This window comes from Xyrauchen texanus, chromosome 17, assembly GCF_025860055.1.
Source record: "Xyrauchen texanus isolate HMW12.3.18 chromosome 17, RBS_HiC_50CHRs, whole genome shotgun sequence".
NCBI lineage: Eukaryota > Metazoa > Chordata > Actinopteri > Cypriniformes > Catostomidae > Xyrauchen > Xyrauchen texanus.
Window position 1 is genome coordinate 12,864,347 of NC_068292.1, and position 24,331 is coordinate 12,888,677.

Genomic DNA, 24,331 nt, shown 5'->3' on the forward strand with positions numbered 1-24,331 from the left:
TTACTGGTTATCGGACATCACATGAAAAGAATTTGCAAATAACCAGAATTGTAATATTGGTGCATTTGTATTAAAGCTGCATAACCCTAGCTTCTAATGACAAAATTTGTACATTGTGTTATTTTCCTTTCTCTTGAAGGTATTGGACTTAAGAGCTTTCAGTGCCATGCTGCTGCAGAGACAGCTGAGAGCCTCGCCTGTCACAGAGGCCCCTCCAGACAACTGCTATGTCTGACTATGACTGTGGAATGCCAAAAATACTAAACTAACCCACACAAAGTATTAAGGCCTGAAGTTTGAGTTCCAAGTATGGAACACTCCCATCTGTTCCTTTTTACCGCCTCGGCAGTGTCATCTCAAGATATTTCTGAGTACTCTCTTGGGTCAAGTCAATTAGACTGGTTTTTATAGTCACATTTCTGGTGCTCGCCTATGTTTTGTTTCTCTTCAACAGGGTCATTGACGCCAACATGATGGAGACCGGGTAACACTGTCCCTTGCCCAGTGAGCTCCTCAGTAGTATAGCCTCCACACTGGGACCAGAAGAGAGGAAGCACACCAATTAAAATTTTGTCCCAAGCCCTGAGTATTTTAGCGATGGTCTTGTGTTAAAAAAAAAGAAGGATCTGAATTGGGAACAGGGAGGGAAAGAGGCTGAATGACAGACTGAGTCTTTTACCACAATAAGAGGTTTGGTTTCGGTCATGTCTTCCAAATGAGTTGCCATTTCAAACCATTTTTATGACCTTATGGGGAAAAAGAAAGCATGTTTACAAGAGAATGAAAGTTCAGTTTATCAAGAAACAAGAACAGAACAGAAAGCTTTAACCATTTTTGAGGCACAGTCCATCAAACAACTGAACAATGAGGATAATGTGCTAGCTGAAATATAGCATTAAAGGAATGGTTCAACTTTTTGGTACCAAATGACGTCAATGACAAGTGGTCACAACAAGCCACACAAGAACCTATTTTTGACCACTATGTTTGTAGTCCATACTAGTTTTGAAATCAATTTCAGACTTTACTTTTGGTCTGCTGTTAACACAAATTTTATGGCTTCAGAAGACTTGGCATCAAGTGCATAAGTCTTAAGGACTTTTCTCTTTTGGAGGTTGAAAGCCCCAGTTCTGATTCAGGACAGCCAGAACAGCTCATCAAAAATTTACTTTTTGTGTTCCAGGGAAGAAAGTCATTAAGCTATGGAATGACAAGAGATAAAGATTATGAAGATGTTTTCGATCCCATCAATGTTGCTTGATTAGGGTGAAATTAAGCTGAGGAGATGGCTCTTCATCAGTTAAATCTGGTTTACAGTAGGCATGTTATCTCTTGCAGCATTTCATATGAAGTAAATTTCAAATGACAGACTTAGAATCAACAGGCACAGTTCCTGGCAAGTGATCTTCAAAGCCACCCTAAAGCAAACAGCATAGCTGAAAGCATATATGAATATGCTTCTGTTCACCAACCACATTAAAAGCAGTGATTTAAGTTTTTTCTTTTTTTAGAAACACAGTGAGAGAGACTCTTGCTTTTTAATAGTTCAGGAACAGTGCAAACAGAAAATTTGATGATCAGTTATTTATACTATGGTAAAATCCCTCTTTTATGACATCACAATGCTAAAAACAACAATTTGTTGCATGTTTAGTGTGGATCTTTTTGTAGCAAGTACGTCTGAAAAACAACTAAACTTCTTTCAAATGCAGTACACATATCTGCATTGTTACCCAATACACAATTAAAGCAACAAATCTAATAAAAAGTATAAATAAAAATAAAAAAAAACAACTTTGGTGGCAGGTGTCTCTCCAAGAATACAGTTTGCGTGCGCGCACACACACACACACACACAACACAACACAAATAAATCATGTTCAGATCTGTGAGAGGAATGGGTTTTCCCTGAAATGTGATCATCTCAGACGAGTCTGAGCTCATCGTAGGTGCTGACAGAAGTGTAGCGCAGAGTGAACAACACACTCTTTTGGCTGAACTCTTTAACCCTCTAATAAAGTGCTTGAGTAGCTATTTATATACACAATTTCTTAACTGTTGAGGAACCTGTGAATGGAGATGTGAAATTGTACTTTTGGGACAAGCAACAGGACACAACACAATTCAAACCGAACACATGGCAAGAATCCATGGTGGCAACATAATATGACAACATAAAATGCAGAGAACATGTTACATGCTTACTAATTTCCATCTGTGCATCCAAATAAACTAATACAAACTCTACTGATTATTATCTTACTAACAATTATTCAGTTAGGGGCTTTTCAAAAACTCAAAAAATGTAATTACAATTAAAATACCCCAAATTGTGCAACTTGAGCAAGGTGTGAAATTACAATTCAAACAATCAAACTTATGATTGTCGCCTGGCCTACAATAAATCAGGCGAAAAATCGTACTTCTTATCAGACTTACTATGAAGAAAGGACCAGATTAAAGCATTTGTAACAAATGGAAAATAAATGTGTTTGGCAGTTATGATATTTGTTTAGTAACAATACGAATCCAGCTGAAATGTGATTGCTCACTACTACGATGACAGCTTTGGGGTCAGAGGTCAAGCTCTGTCATTCTATCCTCCAGCACAACACTTGTCAGTGTATCAGGGCTGCATTCTGGGTCCATATAGCACTCGGCAGTACCTGTTTAAGCTGTAAATTTCCTCTACGGGAGATTTGCACATTCTGTGGTTTGTTCAGAAATGCCCATTCCAACTATATTTCCCCATGTGCCATAGTTCAAAGTGCAACCTATGGCTGGGGCCGACCAAAGAAATGCCCAAATGAGCTGTAGAATCAAAAACAAGCCTCACTTTGCATCTAATAAATCTCACAGCCATGACTTAATCCCCATTTGTTCATGAGCTCTATCACTTGGCATTAGTAGAGGACGTGAAGTCTCGACTCCACAAACCTCACAATGAACCCACTGTTGTCCCGTACAGTAGCCTGAATGGACGGCCCAGTTATAGCCTCTGCATTCACAATGGAACAAAATAAAGTCAAAGTATTTAGACTCGCACAGAAACTCATTTCAATCTTCCCACAGGGAGTGTTTAGAGGTTTAAAGGAAAATATGATCGGAGGGTAATCAGCATCGACAGAAAAATGAATTGGCCTCAGTGCTAGAACAAATACTGAAAAGAATCCTCTATTTCGGGCTTTAAATTACACTTGTGAATCTCGTCTGCTGACTGTTTAAGCATCTGCCTTTTCAGAAGAATTTTGAGTTAAAGATTAATAATACAAACCTCAAAGTGCCAGATAATGTACATGGAAAGAGATGCTACTATTTCTGAGTCTCGACTGTATGAATATCTCTGGCCTGAGAGAACAGATTTCTTTATCTCCAAGCTCTGCGTAATTATTTAATCAAATCTGTGAAAATCAAGTTGAATAATTCATGACCTTGAGGTAAACAAGTCATGAAGCCTTGAGGGAAAGGGAGAGATAGACAAATCTGGACATCATGTAAAGGTTATGAATACAAATACAGCATGATCATTAATGTTAAAGGGAAATGTCAACCAATAATGCAAATCCTGCCATTTTTTACTCAGTCATGTAATTTCAAACTTGAATGCTTTATTTTTTTCTTCTTCCATGGAACACAAAAGGGGACATTTTTGAGGGATTTTAAGACACTTCTTGCAATGAAACAACTAGATGTCGACCGATATAGGATTTTGCCAAACATTCTGCTGTTCTCGATTAATACAGCATCTAGTCAAGAAATGAATTACTGTATAAAGATATGACAACATGTACTGTATACATACATTTATATCAGCAAAACCGATATATTGGTCAACCTCTAGAAACAACAATTGATAGTGACTTGACACCAGTCAAGTGAATTGCCCTAAAAGTAGTCCATAGGACTTGTGCGTTTTACTCAGAGTCTCCTGAAGCCATATGATTGGTTTGCATTAAGAACAAATGGAAATTTAAGTCATTATTCACTGATAATCTTGCCTTACCCCCAAAAATTGCATCTAGCTTGGGTTCAAGTCCAGAAATAATTGAATCTGAAAACATTGGTGTCCTACATTACAACACAATGGCGATGAAAGCTAGTGGAAGATATTATTGAATATGACCTTAAATTTGGTTTGTTCATTGCACAAACTTATAATTTGGCTTCAGAAGACTTGGGATATAGTGCAAGCCGTATGGACTACATTTATGGTGCGCTTTTTGTCCTTTTTTGTCCTTGCCAGCCTCTGGTCACTATGATCAGTTGTTACATATGACAAGAGCTGCATAACAATTCTTTTACAAAATTTTTATTTTTGATTGAACTATTCCTTCAAATATTTCAAGAGATGTTTTTTTGATTAAAGAGTTAATAAAAAGAAAAACAACATAAAAAAGCATTTCCAAACACTACAAGTACACACAGGAATTCTTTCAAATTCATAAACGTTCACAAGAACGACAAGTACTCAAACATTAAAAGTGTTTAAGCAACAGAGATTAGAAAAGTTTGATGTAGTAATCTCCATAAATCCTTTCTGTCAAAAACAAGATTTACCTATTCGATGACAATCGAAGCCTGATGGGTGCCAAAGCAAACAAGTCCATACTTAAATGCTCTCCCACACGTCAGAACATCACAAACCCGTTCCATGTGTTACAGTTTAAATCTCAGTGTTGTGCACAGGTATGCACTCTTTAAACAGCAAAAAATAAAATGTATATACAGTACTGTGCAAAAGTCTTAGGCACATTAGATGTTTCACAAAAATGTCTGTCTTAAGATGGTTATTTATTTCTTCAGCTTTAGTTTGTCAATAGGAAATATAAATGTTAGACTCTCAAACATTACTTTTGCAAATAGAAATGATCACACACACAGGTAGCACCTGATTTCAAACAGCTCTGTAGACTGAATAGATAAGTAACATGCAAAATATAAAAAAATATTCATATGATCTAAATATATAAGAAATAGAATATTAGATGTTCATGTGATCTACAGCCATGGCTTAAAGTATTGGCAGTGAAATACATTTTGTTTTCTGCAAAGTGTGCTGCATCAGTATTTGTAGATAATGTTTTCACATGTTTCTATGATATACTGGAAAACAATGATAAGAATTATGAGTTTTAAAGGCTTTTATTGGCAAAAACATTCAATAATAAAGAGTCAATATTTACAGTGTTGACCCTTGTTCTTCATAACCTCTAAAATTCACTCTGGCATGCTGGATATCAGCTTGAAATCCTGACTGATGGCGATCCATTCTTGCCTTATTAGTGCTCTGAGTTGATCACAATTTGTGGGCTTCTGCTTGTCCACTTGTCTTTTGAGGATTGACCACAGGTTCTCTATGGGGTTAAGATCCGCGGAGTTGCCTGGCAAAAATTTCAATGTAATGATCTCCGAGCCCCTTCATTATAACTCATGCTGGAAAATGCACGGATCATCACCAAATTGCTCCTGGATCATTGGGAGAAGTTGCTCTTGCAGGACATTTTGATACCATTCTTTATTCACGGCACTGTTTTTGGGCAGAATTGTGAGAGAGCCCACTCCCTTGGATAAAAATCATCTCCACACATGGATTGTCTCAGGATGCTTCACTGTTGGCATGACACAGGCCTCATGGTAGCGTTCACCTTTTCTTCTCCAAACTATTGATTTTCCAGATCTCCCAAACAGTCGGAAGGGGGCTTCATCAGAGGATATCTTTGCACCAGTCTTCTGCTGTCCAATTATTGTACTTCCTGCAGAATTTCAGTCTGTCCTTGATGTTTTTCTTGGAGAGAAGTGGATTCTTTGCTGCCCCTCTTGACACCAGGCAATTGTCCAAATGTCTTCACCGTCACCTGCTGCCACTATTGAGCAAGCTCTGCACTGGTGGTGACACGATTCCGTAGCTGACTCCTCAGGAGGAGATGTTCCTGGCACTTGCTGGACACTCTGGGATGTCCTGAAGCCTTCTTCACTGCAGTTGAACCTCCTTCCTTGAAGTTCTTGAAGGTCCGGTAAATGGTTCTTTTAGGTGCAATATTCTTTGCAGCAATTTCCTTGCATGTGAGGCCATTTTGATGCAAAGCGATGATGCAAAACAAGTTTTCTTAAGAGGTGACCATTGCTAACAACAACAATGATTGGAAGCACTTCTTCCCTCCTTTTATAGCAAACAGTCTGCTCTTATAATCCAATCAGAGTAGAGTGATTTCATCTAGTGACTAGTACCTGTTCACACTTTCCCAGGTGCTGCTGATATGATTAGTGAAATGATGTTGGCTGGTCATTTTGTACCAGGACCAAAAAAACTGAAATTTGTTTTTTTGTGATAAAGTTGAATGAATCTTTTTGCAATTATTTAAAATGCATCTGATCACTCTGCACAATAATCTAGAAACAAAGTGAATCAACACCACAACAACTGAAGCAGAAAACTTTGCAAAACACAACATTTATGTCACTGCCAATATTTTTGGCCAGGGCTGTAGAAGGTGAACTTGCTCATTCTAGCTATATTACTTTAATATGTCAGTTTGTATTAAATTTTATTTGAATTATGCTTTTAAATATTTTTCATCTAAGAATATAAATTGAGTATATTCACTCAAATAACAGTTCAAGGAAGAAACCAGAGCAGCCAGCAAGATATAAATGCACAACAGTTCTTTTAAAGTGAAGTATTGTTTATGTTACAGATGAATAGTTTCAGTGGCATTTGTTGTGCCAAAGCAAATATAGCGCCAAAATAAAAATTCAACCGTTAAACTGGATCGGACTGAATGATTGTAAATGAAGCAAAGCTTCATAACATACTTTTTAGATCATTCATATTTTCAGGTTTACACCCTCCATTCACATTTATTGTGAAATTCTTTCAAATTATCTATGAAACCTATTTAAACAGAGCATGCCTCATAGAAAGGAAACATGTCTATATGCATAGAAAAACACTTACAATAAACATGGCACATTTCAGGTTGCTGGTAGGCCTAAATAAAAGGATTTGTTTTTGGTTTAAATACTAAATATCTTGAATGTTGTATTTTGCATTGATTTCTATTAAGAAAGACTTTATTTATAAATACATTTTATGCCCTGGATTGTAAACACAACCTTTGATTTGAACATTACACTGTTAAGAAGCAATATTCTGTATTTGAGTTAGGTTAATGTTTAATCAGTAACGTCAAAATCAGATTCCGGGGTTTTATGAAGAGCATTTCCATGATAATACCATGTATAAAATGTGTTTGTAGTGCCGCTTTTCATCCGGTGCAAAAGTACCGACAAACCTGACACGCTCCACTGCAATGGGACACTTATTTATAACCCGAAAGTGAAACAGGAGTGTAATGCTGAGGTCAGATTCCAGCATCTCTAACTGACGTGAAGCAAGTGTACAAACAGATCCTAGTGCATTACATGTAAAGGTACACGCAAAACAACATGTTTTCTATAATATTCATTCATCAGCTTCCAAGTAGTTTATTGTTAATGAAAACTAAAACAAAAACATATTCGTCAAGTGAAATAAAATATTAGTTTTACTGGAAACATTACACTAACTAAAATGTAATAAAAATGACTAAAATTATTTGAAGTTTTTGATACACATATTTTATGAAATTTGAAACCTTTTCAATCTGCCTTCATTATGATCATGAAAATGCCACAAGATTGTCCTGAGAAATATTACTCTGTTAAACATATTTACAGCATCTAATATCTAATGATATTAGACAGTGCATTCAATTTGGCAGCCCTAAAATCCTTAAATTACTAAAAACTAACAGTCATACGTGACAAATAAACTGAAAACGAAACTTAATTAAAAAGGACAAGTAAAAAAAAATTCAAAACTATGCCTGCTTCAGTAAAAAGCAGTAAAATTCAGTTTCTGACTGAGGGGCACGTCCACATCTGTCTTTTTTGGGCAATTAATGTTTTTACAAGAGGTCATAGCCGCTGATCCTACATAACATTCCACTCGGGGTGTCATTACCACTTACTTCTACAATTCACAACTGCAAGGCTTAACATAATCCCACTTTAATAAACCCAGGGTTCAGCGAGTATTGACACTGATTACCACTCCTGGACTCGCAAGTTCGAATCCCAGGGCATGCTGAGTGACTCCAACCAGGTCTCCTAAGCAACCAAATTAGCCTGGTTGCTAGGAAGGATGGAGTCACATGGGGTAACCTCCTCGGGGTCGCTATAATGTGGTTCGCTCTCCGTGGGGCGCGTGGCGAGTTGTGTGTGGGAGCTGCGGAGAAGCCACCACACGCACTATGTCTCCGCGGTAACACGCTCAACAAGACACGTGATAAGATGCACGGGCTTACAGTCTCAGATGCGGAGGCAACTGAGATTCGTCCTCTGCCAAACGGATTGAGATGGCTACACCACCACGAGGACTTGGTTAACTGGGAATTCCAAATTTGGGAGAAAATAACCCCAGTGGGATAAGAAAGGATGACATTTTTATATATAGACTTTTAAAAACCTGTATCATCAGGATATAAGGAGACGCACTAAACTGGCATTTTTGTCTTATTTTCCAGTAAAAATATCTAAACATGATTTATTTACTTGACAAGCAAAATGGCATAAAATTTGAGTTTTGTTTTAGGAGAATTTAGTTTTTTAAATTTAAATTTTTTTCTTGTATTATGCCTTAAATTCACAAAATTTTATCAGGATTCTCTGAAAACAAGACTTAACTTGAATATCTCTATTCAATCTAATCCTAATTAACATCAGATTTTTAGTAGAGAGGCCTGTAATTTTCTTTGATTATGGTCATATATTCATGTTATGCTGTGTAAAGTGGGTGTGCTGGATATTGGGATTCAAAATTCGCAACACCTGGAAATGAGGGGATCTTGTTTTAGGATTTTGAAAAATTTTAAACAAAGATCTTTTATGACACAAATAATACATTCTTATATTCATATTAAATGTTGCAATGAAATTGCTAAGCTGATACTATAATTTATAACGTAAAAATCTTTAATAAATTCGAAGAACACGAAATAGGAGCATTTTCACTTGTGGTCTCAGACTTTTGCACCCCATTGTACGTGCAAGCCCCACAAAATAAAGATGCCTCTTCCCTCATCCCTAAATCGCACAACCCCCAAACACCCAAATATGTTGTCATGGTGACTACACGCCTCCCCTCCCCAAACTGAATCGGCATCCGTTCCTCTGAATACAAGAGCGAGCTTGGCGTCACTGGAGACAGAAACTGCTGGTATGATTGGAGGGAGTGTTGTTGTAAGAAAAACAGCATGTCAGACCTGCCTGCGCACATTCAACAGAAAATCGGAAGCAACAGCAATATCAGTCTCTGATATCAGAATTCTCCTTTGGACAGAGGCCTATCCTGTGTGTATGACATGAATGGAGGAAGGGAAGGCTCATGGGAATTGTGCGATAAGGGTTCATGCACTAACATGTATGTTCTAGAATCTAGACACATCTGTGAATCTGTCACTCCCACAAAAGCAGCACTTGTTAACCCTTAGAAGAAATGCTGATGGGGAGATATTGGGGAGGAAGTGTGTGTGTGTGTGTGTGTGTGTGTGTGTGTGTGTGTGTGTGTGTGTGTGTGTGTGTGTGTGTGTGGTGAATAAATCATCAGGCCTCCTTATAAAGAGATAGTTCACTCAAAAATGAAAATTCTGTCAATTAGTAACCCTCATATTGTTCCAAACGGATGTGATTTTCTTTCTACCGTGAGGAAAGTGATTAAGTCGACAGAATTTCCATTTTTTGTTAATCTGTCCCTTGAACAAATCAGAAATGTGAGAGAGATAATAAACAAAGATTTGAAGACAAACTGTGTTCATTCTGCATTGAGCTCCTGCTAAAATGGTAAATGATTTGGCAGGACAAAAATATAGCAGATCATCACTGTGGCATCAGTGGACATATAAAAGTGAATTGATCAGGGTGTGATCCTGGTCTCACACACACAATTTCCATTCTGTTGCTATGGAGACTGGTGCATGCCTCTGAGATTCAATGCCAGTAGGAGGTCGCTCCACCTTGTTGCTTTACCTTGCAGAAAATCAAGTGTTTATGGAGAAAAGGAAGTGTAATTAAAAAAAGAGAAGAGTAAAACAAGAGAGGTTGAATAATAGAATAAAAGGAGATTGTGTTACGAGACTATGACACAACAGCCTGTATCTAGAGATTACATCTAGTACAACCTGACAATCGAAGTATTCATATCCTTATAGGTATCCACCCAGAAATGTCCTAAAACACACTGATATAAAGTTCAGTGTAGCCCTCAGAGAGCTATTGTGAATCTATTCGAAACTCAGTGAATCAATTCGAAATTTCTTTAGCTAAAATTGGTCTGTGCTAACCGAAATGCGAATACTGCACCAAATACTGCGCCAAAGCGGTAAGTGTTGTTAGGTGTACTGGCACGTGTATGTCCACAGAGGGGTGCCAAAAGCAAGTTGTGAAGTGAGCCGTTTTCAGCAGTACAGGCTGTAATTCAGTGAGGAGTACAATACATATTTTAAAAACTGTACCCCAGCACTCAAACCCCAAACCTAAACCTAACCACTTGACTTGACTTGACTAACCATTAGTGGAGTAAAAATGTAATGTAACCTCCAAATCGTGCTCGTAAACGATTATGTGAATGCAATTACATCTTGGTTTCAACGGCGGATCTGGGATGCCAGGAGGTAAATCATTAGCGAATTTTCATTTTTGTGTGAACTTTAAGGATATTGCTTCTATTCCAGTTGTCAAGAAAGCATTTTATGTGGCTAGAAGAATTACTGCTATTTCAAATTATTGCAATATTTTACTTAACGATACTGCATTGATATTCTAATGCCAAGCAACAGTTTTAATTACTAGGGGTGGGAATCACAAGGTAACTGGCAATACGATATTATATCAATATTTAGGTCATGATATAATATTATTGCAATACTTTATTTTTGGTGTATTCAAAACTACGACATACTACGATATACTGCCCAATGCGCTTTAAGTGACTGCCCTCAATCTGGGTGGTGGAGGACGAATCTCATTTGCCTCCACGTCTGAGATTGTCAACCCGCGCATCTTATCACGTGGCTTATTGAGTGTTACCACAGAGACATAGGGCATGTGGAGGTTTCATGCTATTCTCCACGGCATCCACACACAACTCCCCTCCAAGAGCGAGAACCAGATTATAGCGACCACTAGGAGTTTACCCCAATGTGACTCTACCCTCCCTAGCAACTGGGCCAATTTAGTTGCTTAGGAGACCTGGCTGGTGTCACTCGGCACACCTTGGATTCGAACCTGTGAACTCCAGGGGTGGTAGTCAGAGTCAATACTCGCTGAGCTATCCAGGCCCACCAACAAATGCATTGTTAAATTAATATAAAAGTGCCAGTTTACAAAACAAGGTGAGTTTATTTCCTAATATCCATGTTCAGTACAATGCACAGCTATAAGCATATAATAAGACCATAGGTCCTTATTTATGTGGTTTGGTCAATGTAGCTAGTCTTTCTAAAAATAAATTATTAGCCTAAACACTTTAGAATAATTATTTATTACAACATAGTTTCAATACACAAAGTATAATAGTTTTTACCTAAAAGCCTGATACTCGTCAAAATACCTCCAATAATGTTACTACTGTAAAATTGTCACATTTTATTAACGGTGTGTGATTTTGTGTAAAGCATGATAACGGCACCTTCTAAGGGACTGTTGTTGATTTCCTAGATCGATTTGGCAAAGAAAAATAATGTTCCCCATCACCATAATGTGAAAAAAATGTCAAATAATATCGATACTTGGCCTGCAAATATCTATACAATATCACAAGGAAAAAGATCACAATATATTGATATTTCTTCCCACTTCTATTAATTACTATTGTAGATGTTTGTTAATAAGTGTACGTCTAACACAATTTGTGAAGGGCAGCACAACTTGTAGCGATGATCACTGAAGGGTGGAAGGACTACAGGTCTGCAGCCAACAATACTAACATTGGAGTTTACTGTTTCGGCATGTTGCATCACTCAGAAAAGAAGCAATGTGGGGGGGAGAGAGAGAGAGAGAGAGATGACATGGTGCTACAGAGCTCCATAGGCCAGTGATGAAAGACAGCACTTTTCTAGGTGACTATTAATAGCAGTTTGTGGAGACCTAGGAGTGTAGATCAAGACTGGAGATGGTTTAGCCATTGCCCCTTAACTGTAGTTGATTCCGCTCTTTCCTCATTTCTCCTTTATCTTGATCTTCTAAGCTCTGCCATAAAAAACCTGCCCATTTCCAGTTTGACCGTAAATCCTGATATCTAACCTGTGCCTTGCCAACATAAGCTAACCAACATACCTGTAACACTGAAAACATTACCCTTATGTATTCCACATCAAATATTTTTTGTACCACACATCCAAAACATCAGTATTTATTTGATGGGCCATTCTCGCTCTGCAGAGCATTTGATTGGGCACAAATGTAGATGTGCCACTCCTGAGGGCAAGACGAGTCAAAAACATTTTTGTCAGTTTTCACTGGAGAAAGACTAGATGTTAAATTCATACTGGTCTTATTTAGAAGTTCATAAGCATCTAGATGGCCCCAAAGCCAACAGACAGACTTAAAGCCACAAAAGTCCACTTTTGATTTCATGAGATCTTTGAAGAAAACTGAAAGCAATGAGAACACATCAGTCCAAACAGAGGAGCAAAACTTTTCCTCAAGCTCATCCCAGCAATTCTTGCAGTCCGCAAAACCTTCCGCATTTCCTACATCTGCTTACCTCGTGTGCTGGTGGCCAGGTCAGCCACTTTCTGAAAGGCATCCAGGAATGCAGCGACTGCAACAACGGTTGTCCTGAAAAAGAAAATCACACACGCCTGGTAAATATTTTGCCCTTATCTACCAAAAAATAAATAAATAGCAGTGGGGTCCAAAAATCCAGAGACCACTAGTGAAAATGCTTCTATTCTGCATTATTCTAATTTAATACAAATGTCTTTATTACAAATTATATAAACAGCATAGTATATTGAGTGAAGAACTAAAAAAAATATAATTATCACCCCCTAAAAATTAGCATTATAAACGGTGCCAAAAAGAAAAGATGATGTCTTATTCATTTTACAACATACCATTTTACAAACAATAAATATGTGTTAATATTCAGGCTTAAAGGGTAACTAAACCCCTGCTCAGAGTCTGACTCCACCCACTAGCAATATTTGTAAAATGCTGGAAAAGTGGGCAGACCCCAGTGGGGATAGAGGGGACGAACCGAGGGCGGGGCTGAGCGGGGGGGGGGGGGGCGTGCACCTGAGACCCGTAGTGACGGATTAATTGACAGCTGCTGTCAGACTCTAAAATGGAGAGTGACTGGAGTGACGCAAGTAGCTTTGCCACGGAGCGGTCTTTTGAAGTCGAGGACTTTTCTCCCCCACCTTCACCTGAAGTGGAGGAGGGTGAATTGTCTGTGGACACAGGGCCGGAGCCATATCAATTCGAGCCGCTGGCTCAAACTGCGGTTTTAACTCCCGCATCGCGATCGGCATCCGACGATGCTAGCGAAGCAGCCGCGCAAGGGAGAATGGGGCCAGTGTCTAGCTCGTACCAAGGGCGTGGTGAGCTGGAACCTGCTTACGTCAGCTCTCACCGCTTATGTCACGAACTACCGCAAACAGCCAATAGGAAAATTCAACTGCAGTAGCCACCGTTCAACCTGAACCTGAGCACTCAGACGTTTTTACACCATATATTGTAGAATTAAAACACTTTATACACAAATGTCAAAAAAATTACTTGAATCAATGACCAGTACTAATAAAGCCCCATTCTTACAGATCATTAACTAAAAAAAAGTTGGTTTAGGGTTTAGTTACCCTTTAAATACAAATTTAAACTACCAGATTTTCAATATGGTCACAGATTTTTAAACCCCATTGGATGTACAAGTGGCACATGGTTGTTTAATTCAGTTGGACTCAGTACAGGATGTTATCAAAAGGTTATTTCTTTGTTAATGTGGGTTAGGTTAATTGCTATCTAAAGAGTTGTTCCCTCAATTGCTGATTGCTGGTTCTCTGTGTTTGTCTGCCAGCTGCATACAGACTCCTTAAAGACCAATATCGTGCACTGAAAAGACTTGAACCTTAAACGAGATACACCTGGACGATATGCTTTCAGCGATTGAGTGGAATGGAAAATGAGAGAGTGAAAAAGGGAAAGTCATTGTCTGCATTGTCATTAGAAGAATTCACCCACCATGGGCAGGATACCTGACACGCGCAGACAACTGTGAAATCTGATCACATGTTTCAATGGCAGTATGCAAAGGGTTGACTGGGTGGTCATGTGACAGAGCTCATAAACAGCCGTATATACGTGCAATGTGGGGAAGATTCCAGGGATCTGGTTTTAAAATGCATGACGCAAATGGCAAAATAGATACTAGGCGGGGAATGCCACAGGCGGGCTACACTACTGCATGCCCTACGCATATGATGGTTTGACAATTATAACCCAATGATTTTTTCAAACAGAAGCGTGTGGCAGGGAGGGGTTAGACTGAAATAACATTTAGAAAGCTATTGTTTGTTTGCCAAAACATCGCTGTAGGCAACTGTATATGTGTATGTATGTATGTATGTATGTGTATATATATATATATATACACACATACACATACATACACACACACACACACACACAGTTGAAGTAGGATCACTGCTTTATTTTAAGAATGTGAAATGTCAGAATAATAATTATTTCAGCTTTTATTTCTTTCATCACATTCCCAGTGGGTCAGAAGTTTACATACACATGTTAATATTTGGTAGCATTGCCTTTAAATGGTTTAACTTGAGTCAAATGTTTTGGGTAGCCTTCCACAAGCTTCTCTCAATAAGTTGCTGGAATTTTGGCCCATTCCTCCAGACAGAACTGGTGTAACTGTTGGAGTCAGGTTTGTAGGCCTCCTTGCTCGCACATGTTTTTTCAGTTCCGGCCATACATTTTCTGTTTTTTTACATCAGATGCTATTTGCGCACTGATGCAAATAAAAGGTATATGTTATTTACAACCCAGTGCAAATAGTGGCAGATATTATGTGCACCCCAGCCCTGGTTAGATATTATTTGTACCCATATTTAAATATTAACATACAGTATGGGCAACACTGCAGTGTTTATTGTGTTTATTTAGAGTTCCACAGACACACTACATTAACCTCTACCCCTACCCCTAAACCTATCCTTAACCTGACCTTAGTTTTATAACCTTGGTTTTACTAAAGTAACCATAGTTTCACGCAGGAACGAGTACGATCGACAGACCCCAGCTCCAGATCAAATCCTTCTCTGCACACCCTGACATTCACAATGGCCAAATCACAGTGATGAAATCAACATTTATATTCATTTTTATCTATTTTAAGTAGTATTTATTTATTTATTTTGGAATTCTCCCCATTTAGAATGCCCAATTCACAACACACTCCAAGACCTCGTGGTTGTGTAGTGACCCGTCTCAATCCAGGTGGCAGAGGACGAATCTCAGTTGCCTCCACGTCTGAGGCCGTCAATTTTCTTATCAAGTGGCTTGTTGAGCGTGTTACCGCGGAGACATAGCGCGTGTGGAGGCTCACACTATTCTCCACGGCACCCACGCACAACTCACCACGAGCCCCACAGAGAGCGAGAACCACATTATAGCGACCACGAGGAGGTTAACATATGTGACTCCACACTCCCTAGCAACAAGGCCAATTGGTTGCTTAGGAAGCCTGACTGGATATTACAAGTAGTATTAATGGAAATATTAAGATTGGAAACTGAAAATCAGATGGAAAAACAGTGGGACAAAACACAGATTCGAACCACGGTGGCTAAGACAACAGTTAAGAAAAAACTTTGCATTTTTGTATCTTAATTTTTAAGGCCCTATATTGTTAAATTGACACTATTGTGGCACCATCTGTAAACTGTTGGTGGAGTACGTTGTTGTTCCCTTCCATGCTGGTCTCTATTTAAACACACTGAACACTTGTAATCAACTCAGGCATTCAGAGGAGTTGCTCAGAGGCGTCACAGTGTAATTCCCTCATTGAATAGTCTCGCTAAAAACAAACATCATCCCTCACATGACAGCCAAAACAAGCAAAAGTCCAATGCATTCCAATCTATTCTTAGACAGAAATGAAGACTAAATTGCCTTAACTTATTCAATAACGTCAAAGTTTGGCTATACGCTGGAGAAAAAGGTACTCAAGCAAACATCCCAGTACAAAGGTACTCAGAGGAATTTAACCATTTAACGTTGTCTGTTAATATGTGCTGCAACAAAAACAAGCCAATTTTATTTGAAAAGAGCTTTTCACAATACATACTGTTTCACAGCAGATTCCCACTGTATAAAAGTCTCCTGTGAGCAGCCAAAGACTGTGGAAAGTAAAACAACTCTATAAGATGATTAAGTAATGGAGGGAGACCAACCTTGAGAGGAATCAGACTCATCTGGCATATAGCAAATTTACATATGCCAAATATGGTGGTAAAGCGATGTCATTAAACAGTAAGTATAATGATTGCGTTGTAAAGATAATGATTCATTTCTAGTCTTTGAAGTCTCTTGTAAATTGATAGTTGTCTTGCTGGTATCGGCTGTAAACAGAACTACACTGCTTGAGGGCATTGGGTTTGCAACTGAATGGCAATGAAAACGTAAAAAAAAACATGGAGAAAAAAATGCAGCTGCTTTACAAATCAGAGTGGGAAAAGGAAGAAAACTCAAGACGAGGGATGTTTCGGGTCATGAGTAAGCTGGATTTTCAGAATCGCCAGTGTGGTGACATCAGACAGGAAAAGAGAGGAGATATTTAGCCACAAAATATACAGATGACCCAAAAAAAACTGTAATTTGAGCGCAGCATCTTTAGCCTCTTTAAACGAGATGTGATTATAGAGCATGCGAGCCATGGATTTCATTAGGGACTTCCCAACTGGCATACCCAGTGCTCTAACATTACGACCACTGATCACAGAACAGCATCTAATGCCTGAGATGAAACTTAACCAATGGGCTTAGGCTTCTTAAAAGGGAAGTTCACCAAATTCTTCCAAAATTTCAAAAGGAGTTTACTTGGGAGTATCCAACTTGGGACTAGACACTCTGGTCATGCATCATGAGTTGAAAGAGCTAATACCAAGTCCATATTTAAACAAAACTGTCCCAAACCCCTTCAAGAATCAGTTTGGGGTAAGACCATAATGGTTAACTTAAAATGGCCCATTAAAACTGGTGGGAACTGAATTCTGAAACATTTTCTGCTCATGTAATGTGAAAGGTCTGAACAAGCTGCCATAAGCAGTCCAAGCGTGTGTACAGTATAATTTCACTCTTGACCTTTATATGCCTGGCTAGATCAAACAGACGTGTTGTTTGCCGATCAGATTTCAACATATTTACAACTGCCTGTGTAAACTAGAGTTGTGGAGGCAATGAATGGACATGACTCACCAACAAATGAGGACAATGTAAGATGTGTGATTCACGTATTCACCATAAAACATATTGAGACAAACACTTTCAAGCCTCAGTTGGAATATTACTACATTTGCAAAGTAACAAAGACATGTCTAGATATATAGAAATATTCTAGAATTCACAGCTTAGTGTACACCCCACAAACCAATGTTGCCGATTTTACATGAACGCTTACGTGGATGCTAAAGCAATACTGTGAAAATATGATGTCATAAAAAATGCATTTCTTAACCAAAAGTAAGAAATGCTAAGGTATCGGATTCGTTAAGTGGAAGCGAATCAGAACTGAAATAGTTAAATTCCAGCCCTATACTGCTTTCTAAAAGCTCTGCTGGTTTTAAGTCCAACAAAATCTGTGTAAAAAGTGTACAAATGACTACATCTTCAAACACACTGCAAACACCTGAAGTGTTTCCATCTCACACATGCATTAACTGCAGCAGGGTCATGCATTCTCCACAGCTTAAGTAGAAACACAAGATCAGGATTTAATGACAACAGCAGATCTTCACGTACTGCAAATTATGGCCCCAAGCACCGAGGGAGGGGCTGCACATTTCCACTGAACTCTGCACAAGTAGACGCCTCCACTTTAAAACAGCTTGCCTTCCTCAGGGCACTACCCAACCATTAAAATAAAGGCCATAAAAAAATATGACTATTCTTCCCACACAAATGCTTCCCTGAGCAAAGGTGATCATGAACATGCAGACAGAAATTAAACTCTTACCTGAGCTGAGACTGCAGCTTCACAGCTTTGCTGACGAAGTCCTCCCAAATCGGATAACTGCTCTGTAGATGCAACAGAAAAATGTGATTAATATTATTGCTACATTTCTAAGGAGAGCATTGACGTCCAATGGGTTAATCACACCACAAACATGGTCATGGTAATGGAAAAAAGGATCTTTGATGGTGACGCATCAATAATAACGGTTTGCATAGAAAGCCTTTCTGTGCATTTGCTTTTTTTAAACAAAGAAGAAAAAATTATACACGCACAATGATAAACCATAAACACTTTGAGAACCTTTACATACAGTATTTTGGTGGTACTACCGTGACACAATATTGGTATTATTATAGTACTTTCATACATAACACTTTACTGAATAATAACCAAATTCCTTCACAATGGCATTAACGTGGTTTTCCAAAATATGTATACCATTTTGGGTGATTTTGCGCACAATTGAATTAACTGCCGCAAATTCCACGTTCAAAATGCAAGGAATCCCATCATTATTTTATTCACTTCAACATGTAGCTAAGAATTGGTAAACCAATCCATAGAGATGAACATATGAAATCTTCTCTTTGTATCAAACTGTAATTACAAGATCTGGGCAAATACATCAGCTCTTCCACATCCCTCTTTCCCATGCAGCTTGAACGCTTGCTGAGTTTAGTTCGAGCGTACGCAGTGAGGAAGCACATGTTTACTGAACTTAAGATGTTACATATCTCTAAACCTGTTACTTCAACATGCAAATGCCATTGTATTGCATCTCTGCAAGCGAGAGAGCGATGCGATAAAACTAATAAAAACTCTGATAAAACTGCGAAGATGGAGTGATCTAGTTTTGCCACCTTTCACGTTGTGGCGCTCTCATAATGTTAGTTAGCTATTACTAACTCGTCTTTGTCTTGTTGCAAACCTGTATGCTTTTCTTTTTTCTGTGGACCTCAAAAGGAGATGTTAGGGAGAATTTTTGTTTCAGTCACCATTCACTTTAATTGTGTGGAGAGAAAAAGAAATAAAAGATGCAGTGACAGTGAATAGTAACTATAGTAAGAGATTCCTAACTAACATTCTACCTAACATATCCTTTTGAGTTCCACTAAAGAAAGTAAGTCATAGAGGCTTCAGGGGGAGTAACAAAAGGAATTTCATTTTTGGGTGAACAGCCCTTAAACTACCTGTTGAAGTATTTTTTAAAGGTATCTGCCAAGATCAACAATATAAATCTAAGTCAGCACATGATTGCATCACATGTTGCTAGCAAACAAGTGACTAAAGAGCAGGGCTATAATGTTGGCTCAGGCTGTATATTTAAAAAAATCTAATAAAACTAGAAGTAAGAATTGGGAAAAGAAACCCCATATGAGATTTAGGTGAGATTGTTTTAAAATGTCAGATGTTTTAGCATCAAAAATTGTATCCCCTCCTGCTGCTGACCGGAAGCAATGATTTATAGTTAAAAAGTGCTTAAATATTGATATTTTTTCGCACCAAACAACATTGTTTCACTTTAGGAGACATTAATTTAACAGCTGGTTTCGTAAGGATGACATTTATGCTGACTGTCTGTTCTTTTTGGAGCTTCAAAAATCTGATCACCATCAACTTGCATTTTAAGGACCTACTGAGGTTAGATATTTTTGTATTTTTCTTCAAATGTGTTCTGGTGAATAAAGAAAGTCATACACACCCGGGATATCATGAGGGTGAGTAAATAATGAGAATTTGTATTTTTGGGTGAACTATCCCTTTAAGATTTTTTGCATTGTAACACTTTAGCACATTTCTCATTAGCGTCCAGACATTTTATATTAACACATCCAAAAGTTGTACTTTTATTGTTCCTATCATTAGGGTAATATAAAATTACCCTAATGATGCTTCTCAATACTGTAACAAGTAATTTTATGTATTACTGCAAGAAAGATGCTGCTATACAATCATAATCTAAATTAAAATCAGCAAAAATTAAAAGGCAGATCTAATAGAATACTACTATGATGTATAAATAATTTACAATGCAATTATGTTTTGTTCATGTTGCGGTAATGATTATATAATAATGACCATACTTTTCTTTTGCAGGTTAAATGTACTGTTATGTAACTGTCATGGAAGTAATCGAAATTTTCTATTTGCAAATATAATGTATTATTTGTTTCTTTTGATTTAAGAGTAAAATAGGACCAGGACATTCTCTTGACAGGTTTTGTGAGAATCACTATTTTACCATAATGCTTTATATCTTGTATGCTGCTTGGTGATGTGATACTTTCTGGTACTTTTCTTTACTTTCTGGAACAAAACAAACCTAGAGCATAACCCTGTGTTACATTAGTTTGAGAGAAGAACATGACTCAGCTTGCATTGGTTTATGACTGTGTGAAATATGCAACTCATTGTCCACTTAAAGGAAGACAGACACATATCCATTGACTTTCTCATATATAAAAGGCAGATTCATTCCCAGATAAGCTGGGCTGCATTATCTGAGAGCACTTAAGTACATTATCTTAAGTTTCCTGACCAATCGAAGATCATATTGGCCCTGTACCACCAGATTAATGAACAGTTATACTATATAGTAACCAATTCTTGAGTTTATGTAAACACTCGAACGGTAATACACTGATTGTCTGACATATTTGACAGTTTTATTCTATGAGAGGTTGACTCAGATAAAAGTGGCGAGGTAACTCAACTAGGTCAAAAGCAAACTATTCTATAGAATCACCTGATCAGGTTTTATAGCATACAGTTGGTATAACACGATCAAATGTTGACCACTTTTTGTTTTAACCGGAGGAACACTGACAATCTAAATGCAATGTTCTAGTGGCCGAGTTCTCATAACATCTGTAAATATTTCAGAAACCTGAAAACTGATCGCATCACAAAGTTACAGCAAAGCAGCACACACAGCTAAATTAAAATGGGCTGCCACAGTGAGTCACATTGTGTCAATTCATTTTCCATCCAGGTCTTTGATAATTAGACAGCATATATGAAAATGACCTGGGGCTTGGGTAGCTCTGTCATGAGTTTGATTCCAGGGTGTGCTTAGTGACTCCAGCCATGTCTCATAAGCAACAAATTCGGCCCGGTTGCTAGGGAGGGTAGAGTTACATGGGATAACAATTTGCAATTAGTGGTTCTCATTCTCAATGGGCCACTAGGTAAGTTGTGTAAGAGTAGCATGAGCCTCCACATGATGGGAGTCTCCATTGAGGTGAGTAAACGCACCACCACGAGGACCTACTAAGCAGTGGGAATTGGGCATTCCAAATTGGGAAGAAAAAGGGAAGTAGTAATAATAATAATAATATTATATATGAAAATTACCAACCTGTAGAAGGGGTTTTACAGGTTTACAACAACACGAGGGTAAGTAGATGATAAGAATGTACGTTTTTGGGTGAACTATCCCTTTAAAAAAAGTTACGCTGACAGAAACAGAGATGATTTGACAAATTCAGCCCAGTCTACGCGATGCAAAGGCTCTCATCTTTTCTATTAGATGGCACATCTATTGAGATGTTGGACACTGTTTGCAAAAGCTAAAGCTAAATTTTAAGATTGACGATGACTCGAGTCCAACATGTTTCTGATTTCCTTAGAATGACATGGGTTTCACACCAGATGTCATTCCACCCCATTTAGCTCTTCACACCAGTCTTGAGACCTCTGAGGTCAACAGAATTCCAACATTCCTTGGACTCCTTAGAACAGGTGTGCTACATTCAGCACAATCTTTAAGACATTTGTCAACCCTGATTAACCAGTGTACATCCTAGCTGCACACTGACACATAAACCTAGATTTCAGACATGATTCGTTCATGATTAATGAATGGATTGATGCGTTTCCAAGGGAAATCTGAAATGCATTGAGGCGCACAGCCAATGCAGACACAACAGAGCGAACCCAGTCAATCCATATACACTAAAAATAGGTCAGTATGACCAATGTATCTCAACCATGCATGTATTAAATTGCATCTGTGACCCACAAATGCAACAGCTGCATTCATGCTGCAATGTAAAGATATGGCAAAAACCTAACTACAGCAATGTTTATGTTAAATATAATTGCTATATATATACAAATGCATATGAGAAATATGATTGAAAAAACCCAATTGGATATTAAGGCATAGGTGAAATATGGCTTCTAGCTATATTGCATGACCTGTGACAAAAAGCAAATGCTTTGCCAGTCTGGCTGAGTTTGTTGACAGTGATGATAATGACAACAATGTAATGGACAAGCATTTTTGGATGCACAGAGGAAAAACAAAAACACCTTTACCTTCATGTCTGTGATAATGATCTGAAAAAGTCCACCAAGAGCACTGCACTCTTTTTCAATAACAGCCTCCATTGTTTTGCTTTTAAAAAAACAATAAGTGAAAAGTATTTTTAATTGTTTGCAGCCCCAAAGACCAATACGCTTTTAACGTATCCGAGATCACTTTGAAATCCGAAGTAATTAGAAAACAGGTTTTAAATAAAATCCAACCTCTGTATGGTATGTGATGAAGATCAGTCGATGGAGTGTGGCAAAGATAGATTTAAAAGCCCCTTTCTGCCCCACGATAGCGCACACTCCATGACTTTAGGTTGAAAAACATAATAATGCGAGTCCACCTGGATTGCAAAGGTAAAACAAAGAGGAAAGGGAACCATCCAATGTCGTTTCTGATCCAAACTAAGCGACTGAAAACAAAACAAAAAACGACACGTCTCTCTGAAGCCGAACCGCAGCAGCTGTCTGTTCACACAAACGCGCTCCCGAAACTCCAGGCGCGCCCTCGTAGCGCCCCGCCACTTTTCCCCTGCACCTCACGCCGCGGCAAAGCGTCGCCCTGCCCCTTAAATAGTTAGAATGATCGACTCACTCTGTAATAAACTGATTGTGCGTAGGTTTGCCTGCCTTTATACACAGATTTATGGTTGATTTTTAAAAAACTATATATATATATATATAATGTTTTTTTCCCCCGTTTAATATAAGTTCAGCTTATATATGTACTGGCGGCCAAAAGTTTGGAATAATGTACAAGATTTTGCTCTTAGGAAAGAAATTGGTAGTCCTACTTTTATTAACCAAAGTGGCATTCAACTGATCACAATGTATAGTCAGGACATTGATAACTATATATTTCAATTTGAAAAACTACTACTTCTTAAACTACATCAAAGAGTTCTCCTCAAAAAGATCATCCTGGCACAGCAATGACAGCTTTGCAGATCCTTGTCATTCTAGCTGTCAGTTTGTCCAGATAGTCAGGTGACATTTCACCCCACACTTCCTGTAGCACTTGTCATAGATGTGTCTGTCTTGTCTGGCACTTCTCACGCACCTTATAGTCTAGCTGATCCCACAAAAGCTCAAATGTGTTTCTTTGCCCATTCTAACCTTTTCATTTTGATTTTCTGTTTCAAAAGTGACTTTTTCTTTGCAATTCTTCCCATAAGGTCTGCACCCCTGAGTATTTTCTTTACTCTTGTACATGAAACTGGTGTTGTGCAGGTAGAATTCAATGAAGCTGTCAGCTGAGGATATGTGAGGTGTCTATTCCTCAAACTAGAGACTCTGATGTACTTATCCTCGTGTTTAGTTGTACATCTGGACTTCCACATCTTTTTCTGTTCTTGTTAGAGACAGTTGTCCTTTGTCTTTGAATACTGTAGTGTACAATTTTGTGTGAAATCTTCAGTTTTTTTTTTTTTTTTTGGCAATTTCAAGCATTGTATAGCCTTCATTCCTCAAAACATTGATTGACTGACAAGTTTTTAGAGAAAGCTTTTTCTTTTTTTGCCCTTTTTTGGCCTAATATTGCCACTTTGGTGAATAAAAGTAAAAAAGTCCTTCCGAAACAGCTAAATATGTCCATTATTCCAAACTTTTGGCTGCCAGCGTGTGTGTGTGTGTATATACACACACACACACACACACACACACACACAGTTGTGTTTCCATGTTTTATGGGGACTTTCCATAGACATAATGGTTTTTATACTGTACAAA

The 24,331-nt window shown here is 38.2% G+C and overlaps 1 protein-coding gene across 7 annotated transcripts in view; it reads right to left on the reverse strand.

The window, feature by feature from the left end:
* Positions 1–23,082, reverse strand: part of LOC127657916 (protein MTSS 1-like) — a 106,545-nt gene extending 83,463 nt beyond the window's left edge. For 6 of the 7 annotated variants that reach the window (XM_052146906.1, XM_052146910.1, XM_052146905.1 and 3 more), the window contains exons 1-3: positions 22,610–23,082; positions 18,290–18,351; positions 12,803–12,876 (exon numbers count right to left, since the gene is read on the reverse strand). In XM_052146906.1, the coding sequence (XP_052002866.1) occupies positions 12,803–12,876; positions 18,290–18,351; positions 22,610–22,681 (208 nt within the window). In that variant the 5' untranslated portion in view covers positions 22,682–23,082. The remainder of the gene's footprint in view (positions 1–12,802; positions 12,877–18,289; positions 18,352–22,609) is intronic. The other variant, XM_052146904.1, reaches the window with a different exon arrangement.
* Between the last annotated feature and the right edge of the window lie 1,249 nt (positions 23,083–24,331).